This window comes from Schistocerca americana, chromosome 5 (assembly GCF_021461395.2).
Source record: "Schistocerca americana isolate TAMUIC-IGC-003095 chromosome 5, iqSchAmer2.1, whole genome shotgun sequence".
Taxonomy (NCBI): Eukaryota; Metazoa; Arthropoda; class Insecta; order Orthoptera; family Acrididae; genus Schistocerca; species Schistocerca americana.
The window spans coordinates 349,000,106-349,016,358 of record NC_060123.1 but is presented as its reverse complement, the minus strand read 5'-3'; the positions used below and the strand labels follow the sequence as shown (position 1 = coordinate 349,016,358).

General features: G+C 43.3%; 1 protein-coding gene across 1 annotated transcript in view; it reads right to left on the bottom strand.

Moving 5' to 3' along the window:
- The window catches only part of LOC124616368 (Down syndrome cell adhesion molecule-like protein Dscam2), a 445,499-nt gene extending 429,780 nt beyond the window's left edge, over positions 1–15,719 (bottom strand). Inside the window, exon 1 of the mRNA XM_047144679.1 lies at positions 15,475–15,719. Within this exon, the coding sequence (XP_047000635.1) occupies positions 15,475–15,719 (245 nt within the window). The remainder of the gene's footprint in view (positions 1–15,474) is intronic.
- Positions 15,720–16,253: the final 534 nt, after the last annotated feature.

The window sequence follows — 16,253 nt, the reverse complement described above, 5'->3', positions numbered from 1 at the left end:
AGGCGCTACAGTCTGGAACCGCGCGACCGCTGGGGTCGCAGGTTCGAATCCTGCCTCGGGAATGGTTGTGTGTGCTGTCCTTAGGTTAGTTAGTTTTAAGTAGTTCTAAGTCTAGGGGACTGATGACCTCAAATGTTAAGTCCCATAGTGCTCAGAGCCATTTTGAACCATTCTGTGAATTGATATGAAGTATCTCTGCATTTATTACTTACGTCTGTGCGAATCTGAACTCACTGGAGATAATGTTAGTCATCCCATTAAAAAAGCACAGTAGTCGCAACGGAGCGATGTAGACGGCCTTGTGACCCTCCACCGCTGGTGTAAATTATGTCAGAAAAGTGCTGTAGTTTTTGGATATGTTCATAACGGCATCGTGAATGAAGCTGGCCGATTTGTTGGTGCATCAACGCAAATCATTTCAATGTTTCTACAAGAGACACTGCACCACTCACAGCCTATAAGACAGCGTAAGAACAGTAATTGAGACAGGATCCCAACCGACACGGATCGGAGACAAGTGTCACACCTTGTCACTGACAGTCGGTTTCAGTCGAGATTAAATGTTGTCAGTGAATGTAAGCCCACCTTGACAAATTTTCGAAGAGAATGGCTTGCAATAGACATTTCTATTCGTATGCCTCGCAAAATGATGTTGCCCACAGCTGCATATAAAGTCGCTCGTCGTCAATGGGCGGAAAAACAGAATCTGGACATTCGCTAACTGCAGCCTTTTGGTATTGTTCCATTAATCGCGATTCTGCCTCTTTTCAAATGATGGAAGATATCGAGTGCACCGACGGCCTAAAGAGGTGTTTAACACAAAGTGTGCGGAGGTTGTAGTTCAGGCCTCGAGGTAACTAGTTTGATAATGTTGGCGTGTTTTTCATGCAGTGATGGGCCCACTCGTTTATGTTACCATGAACATGAACCAGAATGTTGAACTCAACATTCTCGGTGACCAGGTATTATCCTTTCTTATACGTCATGGTGAATGTGCTGTGTGCACTTCCGTTCTCCAAGACAGCAGACATGTCTGCTGGGCTGTTCTGTAAGCTAAATTTCCCATAGGTAATTTACTCATAGAAAACTTGTGAGAGTGTTTGGAACAGCGGATGGAACATATTAGTCAACATTTCCGCAATTTGACTGAAATCTAAACATCAATGAGTGGCTTCAGTTAGATATGACGTACCTTTAGATGATTGAATCACTTCCTCGCAGAATTGAAGCTACGTTGGTATTATGGTTAGAGGCGGTGTTGCAAGGCTTTAGGGGCGACTGATTTTTTCCCATTGTGGTTATATAAACAAATACATTTGATTAAAAATCAGACAAGTGATATATTTTGATACATCTGTAGGCAGCATACCGTATCGGCTCGCCATACTTCCACCTAGCGGTCGGCAAAATGTTTGCAATCAGTGTTCTTCGATATTGCCTTTAACATTACGCTCGACAACCACACTATCTATATCCTGGCTTCAGCACAGCTCGGCAACCTGACGATGTTCAAAGAAACGTAAGCGATTCTAACACAATAAATGTGTGAAAATGCAACTGGAGTGGTTTCCATTAATCATTAACGACAATCATTAACGTACACAATTTCCGGTGAATACTGATGGTGCAGGACGACGTAGAGCGGAGAATGACTGGGGAGATGGCACGAATCTTTGTGAGATCTTTGCGATTGTCAGTCGCCACGTTTGGCGTGAGGTGGAACGCAGATGTAAAGGACCGGCGGTATACATGTGATTACCTTGGAGAGTACAAAACATCTTTCTTTTACGCAACGGAGAATTTCGCTTGTTTATCCGTGCTTATTGCTCTTGAGAGCTGGTGGCAGAAGCAAACATACCAGAGCGAGAGACATTCATGTTAGATCAGTGGCCAAATACAGTAATGTACAAACACCGTCGGCGTGCCGGCTGGTTGCTCTGCTGTTAGTTAAAGATCACTTCATTACGAGATAAGAACTGCTACGGGCAGAGGGAAAGTCATTGCACGAACACAAAGTACGGAGGATAGCGTGACGTAACATTGCTTGCTGTTGCCAACAGTAGAGGAAGAGAAATATTTATTCACAAGTAACGTGCGCTATGCTCATTTTTGCATATGAAAGATGCACCCATTGTGTTTTTAGTAGACCCTAGGACGCTTCTGGAAAAGACACGTTACATTTCGCTTCATAATGTTACCCTAAATATTTAAGACATGTAAAGGCTTCCTAAGCTTTACCGTTAATCTTGTAATTATATAGTATCTGGTTCTATCACTTTCTTATTTCATTATTTTGCAGTTAATAACATTTAAACAGATCTGCCATATATGACGCAAAAAGATGAAATAGTTTCTCCATACTGTCATCAAACCGAATTGTTTCCCGAAGATAACAATATAGACAGCCAGAAGCAGTTCCCTGTTACATTAATTTAGATATTGTGTAGCTACAAGCCTTGCATTTTAACAACTTGGTTTATAAATTGACTGTAGGCAGTGTTTCATAATAATGTTTGGTTTGTGGGGCGCTCAACTGCGGGGTCATCGGCACCTGTACCAAGTTCCTATTTTTACACAGTTCACTTATTTACAAAGTCAAATCTATCCACTGTCACAAATGATGATGATCATTATGAAATGACGAGGACAACACAAACACCCAGTCCCCGGGCAGAGAAAATCCCGAACCCGGTGGGAAATCGAAACCGGGGCCCCGTGATCCAGAGGCAGCACGCTAGCCACTGCATCACGAGCTGCGGACACTGTTGAAGACTCCTGTTTTTTATGCTTATGTGAAGAATGAATGCAAGTGAGTGAGAAAGGGGCAGAGTGCACCAGATTAAAATTTCACGATCTACTTTTTAAAACATAAGTTGAACATTTTAACCACATTCCTCTCAACATACTTTAGCAAAGGCAGTGATGACCACGATGTTGAGCGCCATTAAACATAAAACTATAATCAATTCCAGATTTTACTTTTGTTTCTATTGAACATTCGCTGTTTAGTGTGACGTTCTGCAATCTATTAGTAAAAAGGTCTTCTACCCAATCTCATATTAGGAAGATTCTTCCTACGATTTATTTGGGTTTTCATTCGAGTATGTGGTACAGCATTGAGGATCTTTCTACAACTAGGAAGAGTAACCTATGTGTTTATTTGCATGCACTATTGCAAGATGTGTGTGATAAAGCGAGAAGTGTTTCACACTGTTGGTTTTTCCTGAATTCATGCTGATTCTTTCAGAAAAGCTTTTTCCCAATATTGGCTTATAATTATTAGTATCCGATCTTTTACTTTTTTTGTCAACAGAAGTGACTTGCGCTCTTTTCCAATCACGCATGACAATTCGCTGCACGAGAGGTTCTCGACAAATATGAGACAGGAAAGAGACTTAGTCGGCAGCGTCTTCTACATCTACATTTACGTGATTACTCCGCACAACAAAGTGCCTGGCGGAGGGTTCAATGAACCACCTTCAAGCTGTCTCTCTACCGTTCGACTCTCGAACGGCGCACACGAAAAACTAGCACTTAAATTTTTCTGTGCGAGCCCTGATTTCTCTTATTTTATCGTGACGATCATTTCTCCCTATGTAGGTGGGTGCCAACAGAATGTTTTGGATACTGTCGCAACGAAAACCGCCTTTGTTTTAATGATTGCCACTCCAATTCACGTATCATGTCTGTGGCACTATCTCCCCTATTTTGCGATAGTACAAAATGAGCTGACCTTCTTTGTACTTTTTCTATGTCATCCGTCAGTCCCACCTGATGCGGATCCCAAACCACACAGTAGTACTCCAGAACAAAGCAGACAAGCGTGGTGTAAGCAGTCTCTTTAGCAGACCTGTTGCATCTTCTAAGTGTTCTGCCAATGAATCGCAGTGTTTGGTTTGCTCTATCCACAATATTATCTATGTGATCGTACCAATTTAGGTTATTTGTAATTGTAATACCTAAGTATTTAGTTGAATTTACAGCCTTTAGATTTGTGTGCTTATCGCGTAATCGAAATTTACGGGACTTCTTTTAGTACTCATGTGAATAACTTCAAACTTTTTGTTATTCAAGGTCAATTGCCACTTTTAGCACCACACAGATATCTAAATCATTTTGCAATTCGTTTTGGTCGTTATCTGATGACTTTACAAGACGATAAATGACAGCATCATCTGCAAACAATCGAAGAGGGCTACTCAGATTGTCTCCTGCGTCGTTAATATAGATCAGGAACAATAGATGGCCCATAGCACTGCCTTCGGGAATGCTGGATATTACTTCTGTTTTACTCGATGAATTTCCGTCTATTATTACGAACTGTGACCTTTGTGACGGGAAGTCACAAATTCAGTCGCACAACTGAGGCGATACTCCATAGGCACGCAGTTTGGTTAGAAGACGCTTGTGAGGAACGGTATCGAAATCCTTCTGAAACTCTAAAAATATGGAGTCAATTTGACGACCCCTGTCCCCTGTCGATAGCACTCATTGCTTCAAGAGTATAAAGAGCTAGTTGAGTTTCGCAAGAACGGTATTTTCTGAATTCATGCTGACTATGTGTCAATAAATCGTTCTCTTCGAGGTATTTCATAATGTTCGAATATAGTATATGTTCCAAAACCTTACTGCAAATCGACGTTAGTCATATGGGCCTGTAATTCAGCGGATCACTCCTACTTCCCTTTTTGGGTATTGGTAAAATGTAATAGAAATTCCATCAAGCCAGGTGGCTTGCTCACTTTGAGGAGTCTTAAATGTTTTTCGATGCTTCTGGTGCATATTCTGACATCACCTATTTGTGAGGCTGCGCAGTGATAAGATACTGATGTGGTAATGTCTTCGTGCATTTTTAAATGCGGAAATTGATAATTATGTTTTCATTCTGTTGTCTTCAGTTTAAAGAGAGACATTGTGGGATGTTTAAGCCCTATACCCTACAACCAGTTATTTTTACATAATGGTAGTGGAGGGGGAGAAGTAAGGAGGTAAAAAGTTAAACAAGTACTTATTTAAATTTTCGTTTCTTTTCAGCACCAAACTCAGCTAAGGAGTATTTTGCGTCTATCATCATACGTAATTTGAGGCACATACTGCAGACTCAGACCGTTACATTATTTACCTTCTGATACAAAGAGGTACCTCATTCTTGGCGTTCTGGCGCATGATCCGCTGAGATTTCCCTGTGTGAGGAAAATATTGTACCCATTAGTTTACCCTTTAACACGAATATTTCCTTTTCTTTTTTTTTGGTAACTTGTGGCCATGTTACTAAGAAAGCCCATCGGTAGTTCAGTATTTAAGCTTCTGTCTTTGTTTGACCCTTCCATAATCCTTTGACACTAATAAACTCCAGGTCTTTTTTTATTGTAAAAAATCGTCCCCTAAATCATTGCAGGTTCTTACTATATAATTGGTTTTGAAATATCATGTCATTATCAATCATTCTATGATGTTCTTGGAGAGCATCCAACAGCGTGTTCATTGCTGAAGATGTTTAGTTAATGATGAGAACGATATACCGCCTTACTTTTGTATTTTTATAGAACAATTAGTCTGTATGACCTAATGCTCCGTGAATATGTACTGCAAGCGTTCTGGTTACGAATAGAGATGGTGTAAACGTGAGCGTTGCTGTTCGACCATTTCGAATTTCATTAATGAAACGAGAGTAACTTCCCGTTTGTAGAGAGATATTGCTGTTTGCTGAAACCTCGAGCCCGAGCACCGAATATACGTCAACTGGTAGGAAACAAACAGGTTTTAGCGGCACACTAATCCTATATTTGCTGTTGTAGATAGTTCCTAAATTGTTTATTACACCGAAATTGCTTAATTTGCTGATGTCGTCTAATTCGATCAGTAAACAGAGTCCAGCATATCCCGTGATCCTCAGTGATCTATGAAAGATTAAATTGCAATTAATACGTCTCTTTAGAAGCAGAATCTCTCCGTTGTCCTCCAAGATAAATCTTAATGTATCCATTAAGGAAGGGCGATACTATTGGTCTCTTTAACTATGACATATGTGTTTCGGAAACACGTTGTTCATAACAGGACTGTGATGTCATTTGGTGATTTTGTGAAACGCGATTTCATATGATAGAAATCCCACAATTAACCTGGTAACTACACATCTCAAGCCTGATACCAGTCCTCTTACGTTTTGGCTACCCAAAATAAGCATGATCTTCGCTGCATGAGATGCATCATCACACGGGATAATACCACTTTACGTACTGGCTGACGTCTTTCAGGGAACGAATAGCCTTGTGTCACCTCCTGTGGTGCTGTCAAGGCGAAAGTAACGTAAGAGCGACGCTTCAGCATCGAATCTTGGCTCGTATACACATATTCATGGGCACTCGTAACTCGGCACCCAGAGCTTACTGCTGTTGTCGGCAGAGTTGATGGCGTCGTATCGTTTTTACGACTGGGAGCTATCGTGAATATACTGTCGTTCCGCTGGCTTAGGGGTGACAGTCCCCACCCCTAAACCTTTCATGTTCCGTGACCCAGGCGGTCTGAAGCGCCTTGGGTGCGGAACAGCATGCGACCTCTACGTGGATAGGTTATGGTGCGCTGTCTTATAAAATACGTCTGAATCGCATCCGGCACCCTTCTCACGATATCTGCGTTATCTTCTTTCCTACAGCACATATTTTTCTTTAGTACCATTCTCCTGTCTGTTTATTCATGGCTTTTGGCTGTCTAATACTAACCATTTCACTGCTAATGTCCGTTATAGCAGTAAACGAAGCGAAAGAAGAAGTGTAAGGAGGAATGAAAGTACAAGGAGAACAAGAAACAATACTAAGGTACGCGGCCGACAGAGCCCTTCTAGGCGGACGTAAGGAAGACTTAAACCTGCAGGAAGGAGTCAACAACGTACTGGAACGGAATATGGCATAAACAGAGCAAAGCAACAAAGAGAAATAGAAATTAAAGAATAACCACTTTTTGGTGGATATGATAACTGGAACATTGGCGGCCGAAGACTACCGGCATAAGAAGTCAGCCTCATTCTGCCAACGGCCTTGTTAAAGAGGGCGGAGGAGCTGATAGAGGTTCAGGGCACTCTCTTGTCCCAGGGGTGGGAAATTCTCCCTAAAGGCGGAAGAATCAGCAATGATCAACGACATGAGAATGCAGAAGGCAATGGAAACCACTGCATTAAAGACACGTAATGTGTATCCACAGGACATGTGGCCTGTAATTGAAGAAGTGTCATGATGATCTCTCCATTGGCAAAAGATTCCGGAATAGTCCCCCATTCGGATCTCCGGGAGGGGACTGCCAAGGGGGAGGTTACCATGAGAAAAAGATTGAATAATCTACGAAAGGATAACGTTCTACGAGTCGGGGCGTGGAATGTCAGAAGCTTGAACGTGGTAGGGAAACTAGAAAATCTGAAAAGGGAAATGCAAAGGCTCAATCTAGATATAGTAGGGGTCAGTGAAGTGAAGTGGAAGGAAGACAAGGATTTCTGGTCAGATGAGTATCGGGTAATATCAACAGCAGCAGAAAATGGTATAACAGGAGTAGGATTCGTTATGAATAGGAAGGTAGGGCAGAGGGTGTGTTACTGTGAACAGTTCAGTGACCGGGTTGTTCTAATCAGAATCGACAGCAGACCAACACCGACAACGATAGTTCAGGTATACATGCCGACATCGCAAGCTGAAGATGAACAGATAGAGAAAGTGTATGAGGATATTGAAAGGGTAATGCAGTATGTGAAGGGGGACGAAAATCTAATAGTCATGGGCGACTGGAATGCAGTTGTAGGGGAAGGAGTAGAAGAAAAGGTTACAGGAGAATATGGGCTTGGGACAAGGAATAAAAGAGGAGAAAGACTAATTGAGTTTTGTAACAAGTTTCAGCTAGTAATAGCGAATACCCTGTTCAAGAATCACAAGAGGAGGAGGTATACTTGGAAAAGGCCGGGAGATACGGGAAGATTTCAATTAGACTACATCATGATCAGACAGAGATTCCGAAATCAGATACTGGATTGTAAGTCGTAGCCAGGATCAGATATAGACTCAGATCACAATATAGTAGTGATGAAGAGTAGGCTGAAGTTCAAGACATTAGTCAGGAAGAATCAATACGCAAAGAAGTGGGATGCGGAAGTACTAAGGTATGACGAGATACGTTTGAAGTTCTCTAACGCTGTAGATACAGCAATAAGGAATAGCGCAGTAGGCAGTACAGTTGAAGAGGAGTGGACATCTCTAAAAAGGGCCATCACAGAAGTTGGGAAGGAAAACATAGGTACAAAGAAGGTAGCTGCGAAGAAACCATGGGTAACAGAAGAAATACTTCAGCTGATTGATGAAAGGAGGAAGTACAAACATGTTCCGGGAAAATCAGGAATACAGAAGTACAAGTCGCAAGGAAGTGCAAGGAAGCTAAGACGAAATGGCTGCAGGAAAAATGTGAAGACATCGAAAAAGATATGATTGTCAGCATACAGGAAAGTCAAAACAACCTTTGGTGACATTAAAAGCAACGGTGGTAACATTAAGAGTGCAACGGGAATTCCACTGTTAAATGCAGAGGAGAGAGCAGATAGGTGGAAAGAATACATTGAAAGCCTCTATGAGGGTGAAGATTTGTCTGATGTGATAGAAGAAGAAACAGGAGTCGATTTAGAAGAGATAGGGGATCCAGTAGTAGAATCGAAATTTAAAAGAGCTTTGGAGGACTTACGGTCAAATAAGGCAGAAGGGATAGATAACATTCCATCAGAATTTCTAATATCAGTGGGGGAAGTGGCAACAAAACGACTATTCACGTTGGTGTGCAGAATATATGAGTCTGGCGATATACCATCTGACTTTCGGAAAAGCATCATCCACACAATTCCGAAGATGGCAAGAGCTGACAAGTGCGAGAATTATCGCACAATCAGCTTGAAGATGGCAAGAGCTGACAAGTGCGAGAATTATCGCACAATCAGCTTAACAGCTCATGCATCGAAGCTGCTTACAGGAATAATATACAGAAGAATGGAAAAGAAAATTAAGAATGCGCTAGGTGACGATCAGTTTGGCTTTAGGAAAAGTAAAGGGACGGGAGAGGCAATTCTGACGTTACGGATAATAATGGAAGCAAGGCTAAAGAAAAATCAAGACACTTTCATAGGATTTGTCGACCTGGAAAAAGCGTTCGACAATATAAAATGGTGCAAGCTGTTCGAGATTCTGAAAAAAGTGGGGGTAAGCTATAGGGAGAGACGGGTCAAATACAATATGTAAAACAACCAAGAGGGAATAATAAGAGTGGACGATCAAGAACGAAGTGCTCGTATTAAGAACGGTGTAAGACAAGGCTGTAGCCTTTCGCCCCTACTCTTCAATCTGTACATCGAGGAAGCAATGATGGAAATAAAAGAAAGGTTCAGGAGTGGAATTAAAATACAAGGTGAAAGGATATCAATGATACGATTCGCTGATGACATTGCTATCCTGAGTGAAAGTGAAGAAGAATTAAATGATCTGCTGAACGGAATGAATAGTCTAATGAGTACACAGTATGGTTTGAGAGTAAAGCGGAGAAAGACGAAGGTAATGAGAAGTAGTAGAAATGAGAACAGCGAGAAACTTAACATCAGGATTGATGGTCACGAAGTCAATGAAGTTAAGGAATTCTGCTACCTAGGCAGTAAAATAACCAATGACGGACGGAGCAAGGAGGAAATCAAAAGCAGACTCGCTATGGCAAAAAAGGCATTTCTGGCCAAGAGAAGTCTACTAATATCAAATACCGGCCTTAATTTGAGGAAGAAATTTCTGAGGATGTACGTCTGGAGTACCGCATTGTATGGTAGTGAAACATGGACTGTGGGAAAACCGGAACAGAAGAGAATCGAAGCATTTGAGATGTGTTGCTATAGACGAATGTTGAAAATTAGGTGGACTGATAAGGTAAGGAATGAGGAGGTTCTACGCAGAATCGGAGAGGAAAGGAATATGTGGAAAACAGTGATAAGGAGAAGGGACAGGATGATAGGACATCTGCTAAGACATAAGGGAATGACTTCCATGGTACTAGAGGGAGCTGTAGAGGGCAAAAACTGTTGAGGAAGACAGAGATTGGAATACGTCAAGCAAATAATTGAGGACGTAGGTTGCAAGTGCTACTCTGAGATGAAGAGGTTAGCACAGGAAAGGAATTTGTGGCGGGCCGCATCAAACCAGTCAGCAGACTGATGGCCAAAAAAAAAAAAAAAAAAAAAATGATAACTGGATCGAAAAGCACACTGCACGTAATCAGAGCAACGGATTTCTTGCAATTGCAAGACAGAGACGGTGAGAAAACAAGTCTGTGGAAGAATCTTCCTAGAAGCAGGGACACTTTAGAATTTGCCAACTAGATCACAGAAGTTGCAGGATTTATTCGTTACGTAGAGATGAAAGAATTAGCACACGTAGGTAATGATGAGGACCAAAGTGAAGCCAATGGTAATACTGATGGCATAAAAAACTGAAAACTTCCGTAGATTTGTTGTTGTTGTTTATCTGTGTCCCTTTTTTGTTGCGGTTGTCTAACGTTACGTAGAACCAATTACACGCTCGAGGACGTCTTGTAAGACCGATCGAAGGTGACCACGTTATTTAAACTAGGAATAAATAGTCCTGTAGAAGCTGAAGTGTTGTGTGTTTGAATTACTTAATTTTGAACTACTATGTTGAGGTTAGTTTCTTTTCTGAGATACAACGAAATTTCAAGGAAACCGGTGTAGGTTAAGAACAGTGTGATTTCCTACTCAGTACTTCCAGGTACCACCAGGGCCTAAACTAGTGATGTGGGAGTTGTATTTAACCTTGTATCGCTATTAAGAGAGTGTCTGGCGAACCTTACTAGAAGAATTCAGGAAGATGATCCAAGACTGCAAATGAAATGCTATTTTTTCCGACCGTAGTTCGATTACGTCAAGAATCAAAGTCCTATATGCTGAATTTCACCTGTATTGCAAACTGTTTTAGTCTAGGTAATGTGTGTCTGATATTCGCATGTACCTTACTTCTCTATAATATTACTAATGAAGTCTCGATGCTTAACATTCCCATCAAATGGGCGGATGAACCGTCATCATCTATGTCACAGACCGATTCACAGTCATGTAATACAACGAAATTTGGGCTGCAATTCACTGGGCTGTTGTGCAGTCCGTAGATCAGGAACTGTAACGATATATGAATGTTTCTTTTCTCTTTACACGCCAAAGGCTGCTCACGGAAATGTCCTGAACTAGCATTCCAATAGCCGTGCATTAGCTACCTCTACTCAGGTGGGGGGCGGGAAGGGAGAGGGAACCACAGGACACAAAAGGTATTTCAGTATGTAATAGATAAAACTGCTGCTTAATTTGATTCCTTACTGATTATTGGTGTATAGTGGAGTAATAATATAACAGATAGGCGACTAAATACAGTATTTTCTGAACGGCACCGTATTTAAATTTCAATAGAATATTAGTTCCTAGGGACATAGCGATGTGTCTTGGAACACGTCTTCACATGTGGAAAAAGACCTTAATTTTCTGGAGTAATTTTTGCAAATTCGGAAGGAGATTGTAGCACATAAAAAGTGAATGTCATCATTTAAAAATGGAATAAGAAAATATATTAATCTGCTATCACAAGGCTGGCTAGAGACGAAGTTCAGAAAAGTGTACCAACGGTGTCCCTTACCTAAAATTTCGGGCAAATATACAATATCTGACTGCCTGCGGCCGGTCGTAGTAGGGAATGGTGCGGTGGTTTTCGAACATCGTAGGAACCGTCAGTTATTACTCGAGTTCCTAACATCAGTTGCTAGTGTGGGTTCTCGTAGAAAGATAAGTCAGACCCTTTTTGCGGCACAGCCCTGAAGCCATATGTCGATGCAATTCCTTTTTATCTGTAGCGCTTCTTCGCTGCGGAAAATATATTTCCACGGCTTGACTTGTAAATCAAAATGTCTGGTTGGAAGAAAGGAAGATTAGCGTTTAACATTACTTCATGCAGCAATGGCTCAGTTGGATAATGATGGAGACCTGTTTAAGGTATCAATCAAGTATTCCCCCTAGAAGGTTTGGAAGAATCTCGCAGGAACTTAATCATGATTCAAAGAAAGTCTTATTGAAAATACCGACAGTTCATTTTTTTATATCTGTTTCGATCGTAAATGTTCGTCTCCAGGCACAGATTCGATCATCTTCGCATCCTGATTCGAAAACAGTCATGACCATTCTCTGTCAAATAAGGTTAAACCTGATTTAGTTTTTTATCCCTGGCAATAAGATTTGCGTTTGTTATCATCGAGGACAAAAAATCGTGTTTGATTAGGATGATCGTTTATGGTCGAGGCTGGTTCGAAAAACAGTGATACTTTCAACACGATATTATTTAATCATTTAATAGCTGTGAAGTGCCGCCTATCGTAAATGTTAAATCAGGATTGCGGATGGAGATGAACACTTCAAGCCAGTGTGAATCCAGTGTCTTAAGAATTGCACCACCTGTTTCGCTTCCCACTAAAAAAGCCTTAGTTTATAAACTGAGTTGTCGAAGGTTATTGGAAAGCAGTGGGACAGGAGATGGTCACCAGTTGCTGATGCCTTTGCTGTGCATTAATCTCCTTAACAGTCCCGGTAGAAATAGATTCTTGATGCGCAACATTCTAAGTGGCGGCGATCATGCAGTACACCACCGTGGCTCAACGGAGGTGACGTGAAGGCAATTCGTCAGAGACTTGTGATCATCCTGTGCGGCGGTATATGCGTATGGACACATTGTCTCAGTGATACTAAAGAGCCACCCTAGTCACTGTTGACTTCGGAAACTCTAATCCTTGTGAGATCTCCGGTATGTTAGGATTCTTACTTCTTATATCGATTATTGTACGGTTAACTAGCGACATGTTGTCATGTTCATTACACGTCTGTCTGTAACACAGTGCTTAGATATCGGGTCAATATATAAAGGCCGTATGTAGGCGCAACATCCGGGCATTGCACACGGTGCAAAAAATGGTAAAAGTGGCTCTGAGCACTATGGGACTTAACTGCCGAGGTCATCAGTCCCGTAGAATTTAGAACTACTTAAACCTAACTAGCCTAAGGACATCACACACATCCATGCCCGAGGCAGGATTCGAACCTGCGACCGTAGCGGTCGCGCGGTCCCAGACTGTAGCACCTAGAACCGCTCCGCCACTCCGGCCGGCCACACGGTACATCCTCAAAATAATGGGAATATTCTTCCAGTGTGTTTGCGGCCTTCATCTTATATCAAACGTCAGTTTTATATCGCCTGAGATAACATTTGTTTATATAGCTGTGGGGAAGGGCAGCATTACCGGTAAAAAAATATTTTAATGCAAGTGTGTCTGCTGTGAAGTTCTAATCGTGTATCTGATAGACATTTACTGACGTGTGATGTACACTGGTGAGCCGAAACGTAAGAGCAGTGTCCGCCACGAGACTGAATGCCTCCCAATGACGTTGCGTAGACTTGACAGGGTAAGGAAAGTATGTAAGCAGAGCAGAGACAAATTAGAAATCATTCTACCGACGATGCGAATCGCAAATTGATTAAAAGTTGCTTACATCGGAGAATTTGTAAGGGAAGATTGTTATGTTCCGGTGCCTGGGAACGAGATAATCAGCTTTATGTGTTTCACAGTCGTGAGGATCTAAGAAAAATTCTTGAAGGATCGTGAAACCATGAGCAGGCGACAAGGTGGTGGACGGATGTCAGAGGCTTGAGCGCTGTATAAAGCAGGATAGACGGCGATCTGTGGCAGAACTGAAGACAGCGTTTAACGCCGGTGCAAGCAGAAGTGCTTCGGAGCACATCGTTCAGCGCACGCTGCTGAAATGGGGCTGCGCAGCAGACAGTCCCTACGTTTTCGCACACTGGCGCGACATCGCCAATTAAGATTGCGTGGGCACGAAATCATCGAGGTTGGTCCATGGATCAATGGTAACTTGTCTTCTGTTCGCAAAAATCATATTTTTTCTTACACGAGGTCGATGGTCGTTTCAGAGTGCGTTCTATCGGGGAAGTGTGGAAAAACAAAGATTGGCGGCGTGAGTGGAAAAACAAGTTTAATTTCTCAGTTGAAGTTCACACAAGATCTGAATACAAACACTGCCAGATACTGAGTCCCTATCACAAACATACACCACTATCAGTTGAAGTCTGTATATTTCCGTAGTTACAAAGCGGGAGTCTAAGGACTTCACAAGACTGCAGCCTGACTTTGCTCTACCGTCCGTGGCGGGGCGTGCGCTTTTAACTAGTCCGGGCGTGCACTATTGCACAGGCCGCCGGTGAGGCCGCGGTGGCGTGGCGTGGCGTGATTGGCCCGCAGTCAGTAAGTTGCTATTTTCCGTATGTACGCCGGCTGGCGTTGCTGCCGTTACCGCGGAAACGGCTGAGAGTTGGCCGCGCCTGCGCTGTTATGCAACGGTGGTGCCGCCGCCCATCGGCCGTCAGCTGAACGCCGTCTGATTCCTGACCGCGAAACGCTGTGCGCCACGGTGGGGGTCATTGACGATACTGCAGAATATGCCGTCAGGATGACGCTGCTCAAAACATGCATCGCACCACAAACGCAGTCACAGTATTATACTACGTGGGAGATTCAACTACACCTCCATGAGAGCTGCGGAAGTAATCAAAATTACAGTGACAACTCTGGACTACATGAATGCTGTTGAGGGCTACCTTCAGCCCTTCAAGCTCGATGCCTTCCGCAATGGTACTGAATCTTTCAGCAGGTTCAAATGGCTCTGAGCACTATGGGACTTAGCTGCTGAGGTCATCAGTCCCCTAGAACTTAAAACTACTTAAACCTAACTAACCTAAGGACATCACACACATCCATGACCGAGGCAGGATTCGAACCTGCGACCGCAGCGGTCGCGCGGTTCCAGACTGTAGCGCCTACAACCGCTCGGCCACCCTGGCCGGCCTTTCGGCAGGATGACTCCCCATACTAAAGGTAGGAATCGAACTGCATTGGTATGAGGAGCATGATAGTGAACTCATGTTGATGTCTTGTCCACCGAATTCGCCTGATCTGAACTCGACGGAACTCATCAGAGACGACACTGGGCGCCAGATATGCGCCCACAATCTACCAGCTCGTAATTTACAGGCGACTGCCTGGGCATCTGATGTTACGAACCTCCGGAAACCTATTAAGAGTGTCGGGGATATTTCACATAGAATCGCTGCTGTAATGCATTGCTAAGGCGGGACCAACACTTTGTTGAGTAGGTGGTTGTGATGTTTTGCCTCATCAGTGTATTTGTTATTTTAAATATTACAACTTTTAATGGAATTAAAACTTTTTTGTCCAGTAGAATAAAAAGTAAGAGGTGGTATGCGTTCCGGGGGACAGTTATCGTTAGCGAAGTGACAACGGGCGGGCAGAAGGAAAGGTCGCGGGACGCAGTGTCCGGCAACCCGGAACCTGCACGAGCTCCTCGTTAGCAGCGTAATCGCCGGCGACGGCCGATGTACACCCCCGGGGGCCGGAGAAGAATGGCCGGCCTGGAGAGAGGCCTGCGTCCGCGCCTGCGCCGTGATGGGCCCGGCACTTAGCCGGTCATCAGTCTGAGTTAGGCCGCGCCACTCCACCCACGCCCCCATAACGCCGCTGCCGAACCCATGCGCCTCACGTGCCGCCACCTGCGTCTTGCTGCGGCCCACGTGCATTGTTTACGAAAGCTCGTTTCGCAGCAGGAGGCATCTTCTTGCAACGCCTTTTCGTTTTCTTTAAACATCCCATATACTTTCAAGGAACAATGTTCGTAGAAGTATCGTTATGAAACTACCGACGGAAACATGAGCATTAATGGTGTGGGTTCTTTTGCTGTTCTACCGTTTTACGACAGTAACTATAATGTCACTGACTGTCACGACCTGGTGCAAGTCTTTCAACTGGGTGCCATCTCGGCGAATTGCATGTCACTGAGGTAACGCCACCAGGTTCAAAAAATGGCTGTCAACACTGTGGGACTTAACATTTGAGGTCATCAGTCCCCTAGAACTTAGAACTACCTAAACCTAACTAGCCTAAGGACATCACACATTCATGCCCGAGGCAGCATTCGAACCTGCGACCGTAGCAGCAGCGCGGTTCCGGACTGAAGCGCCTAGAACCGCTCGGCCACAGCGGCTGACCAACGCCACCAGGTGCAGGGCCGTACTGACGTGTGGCGAGATCGGTTCCTGCCAAGGGCGCAGGTA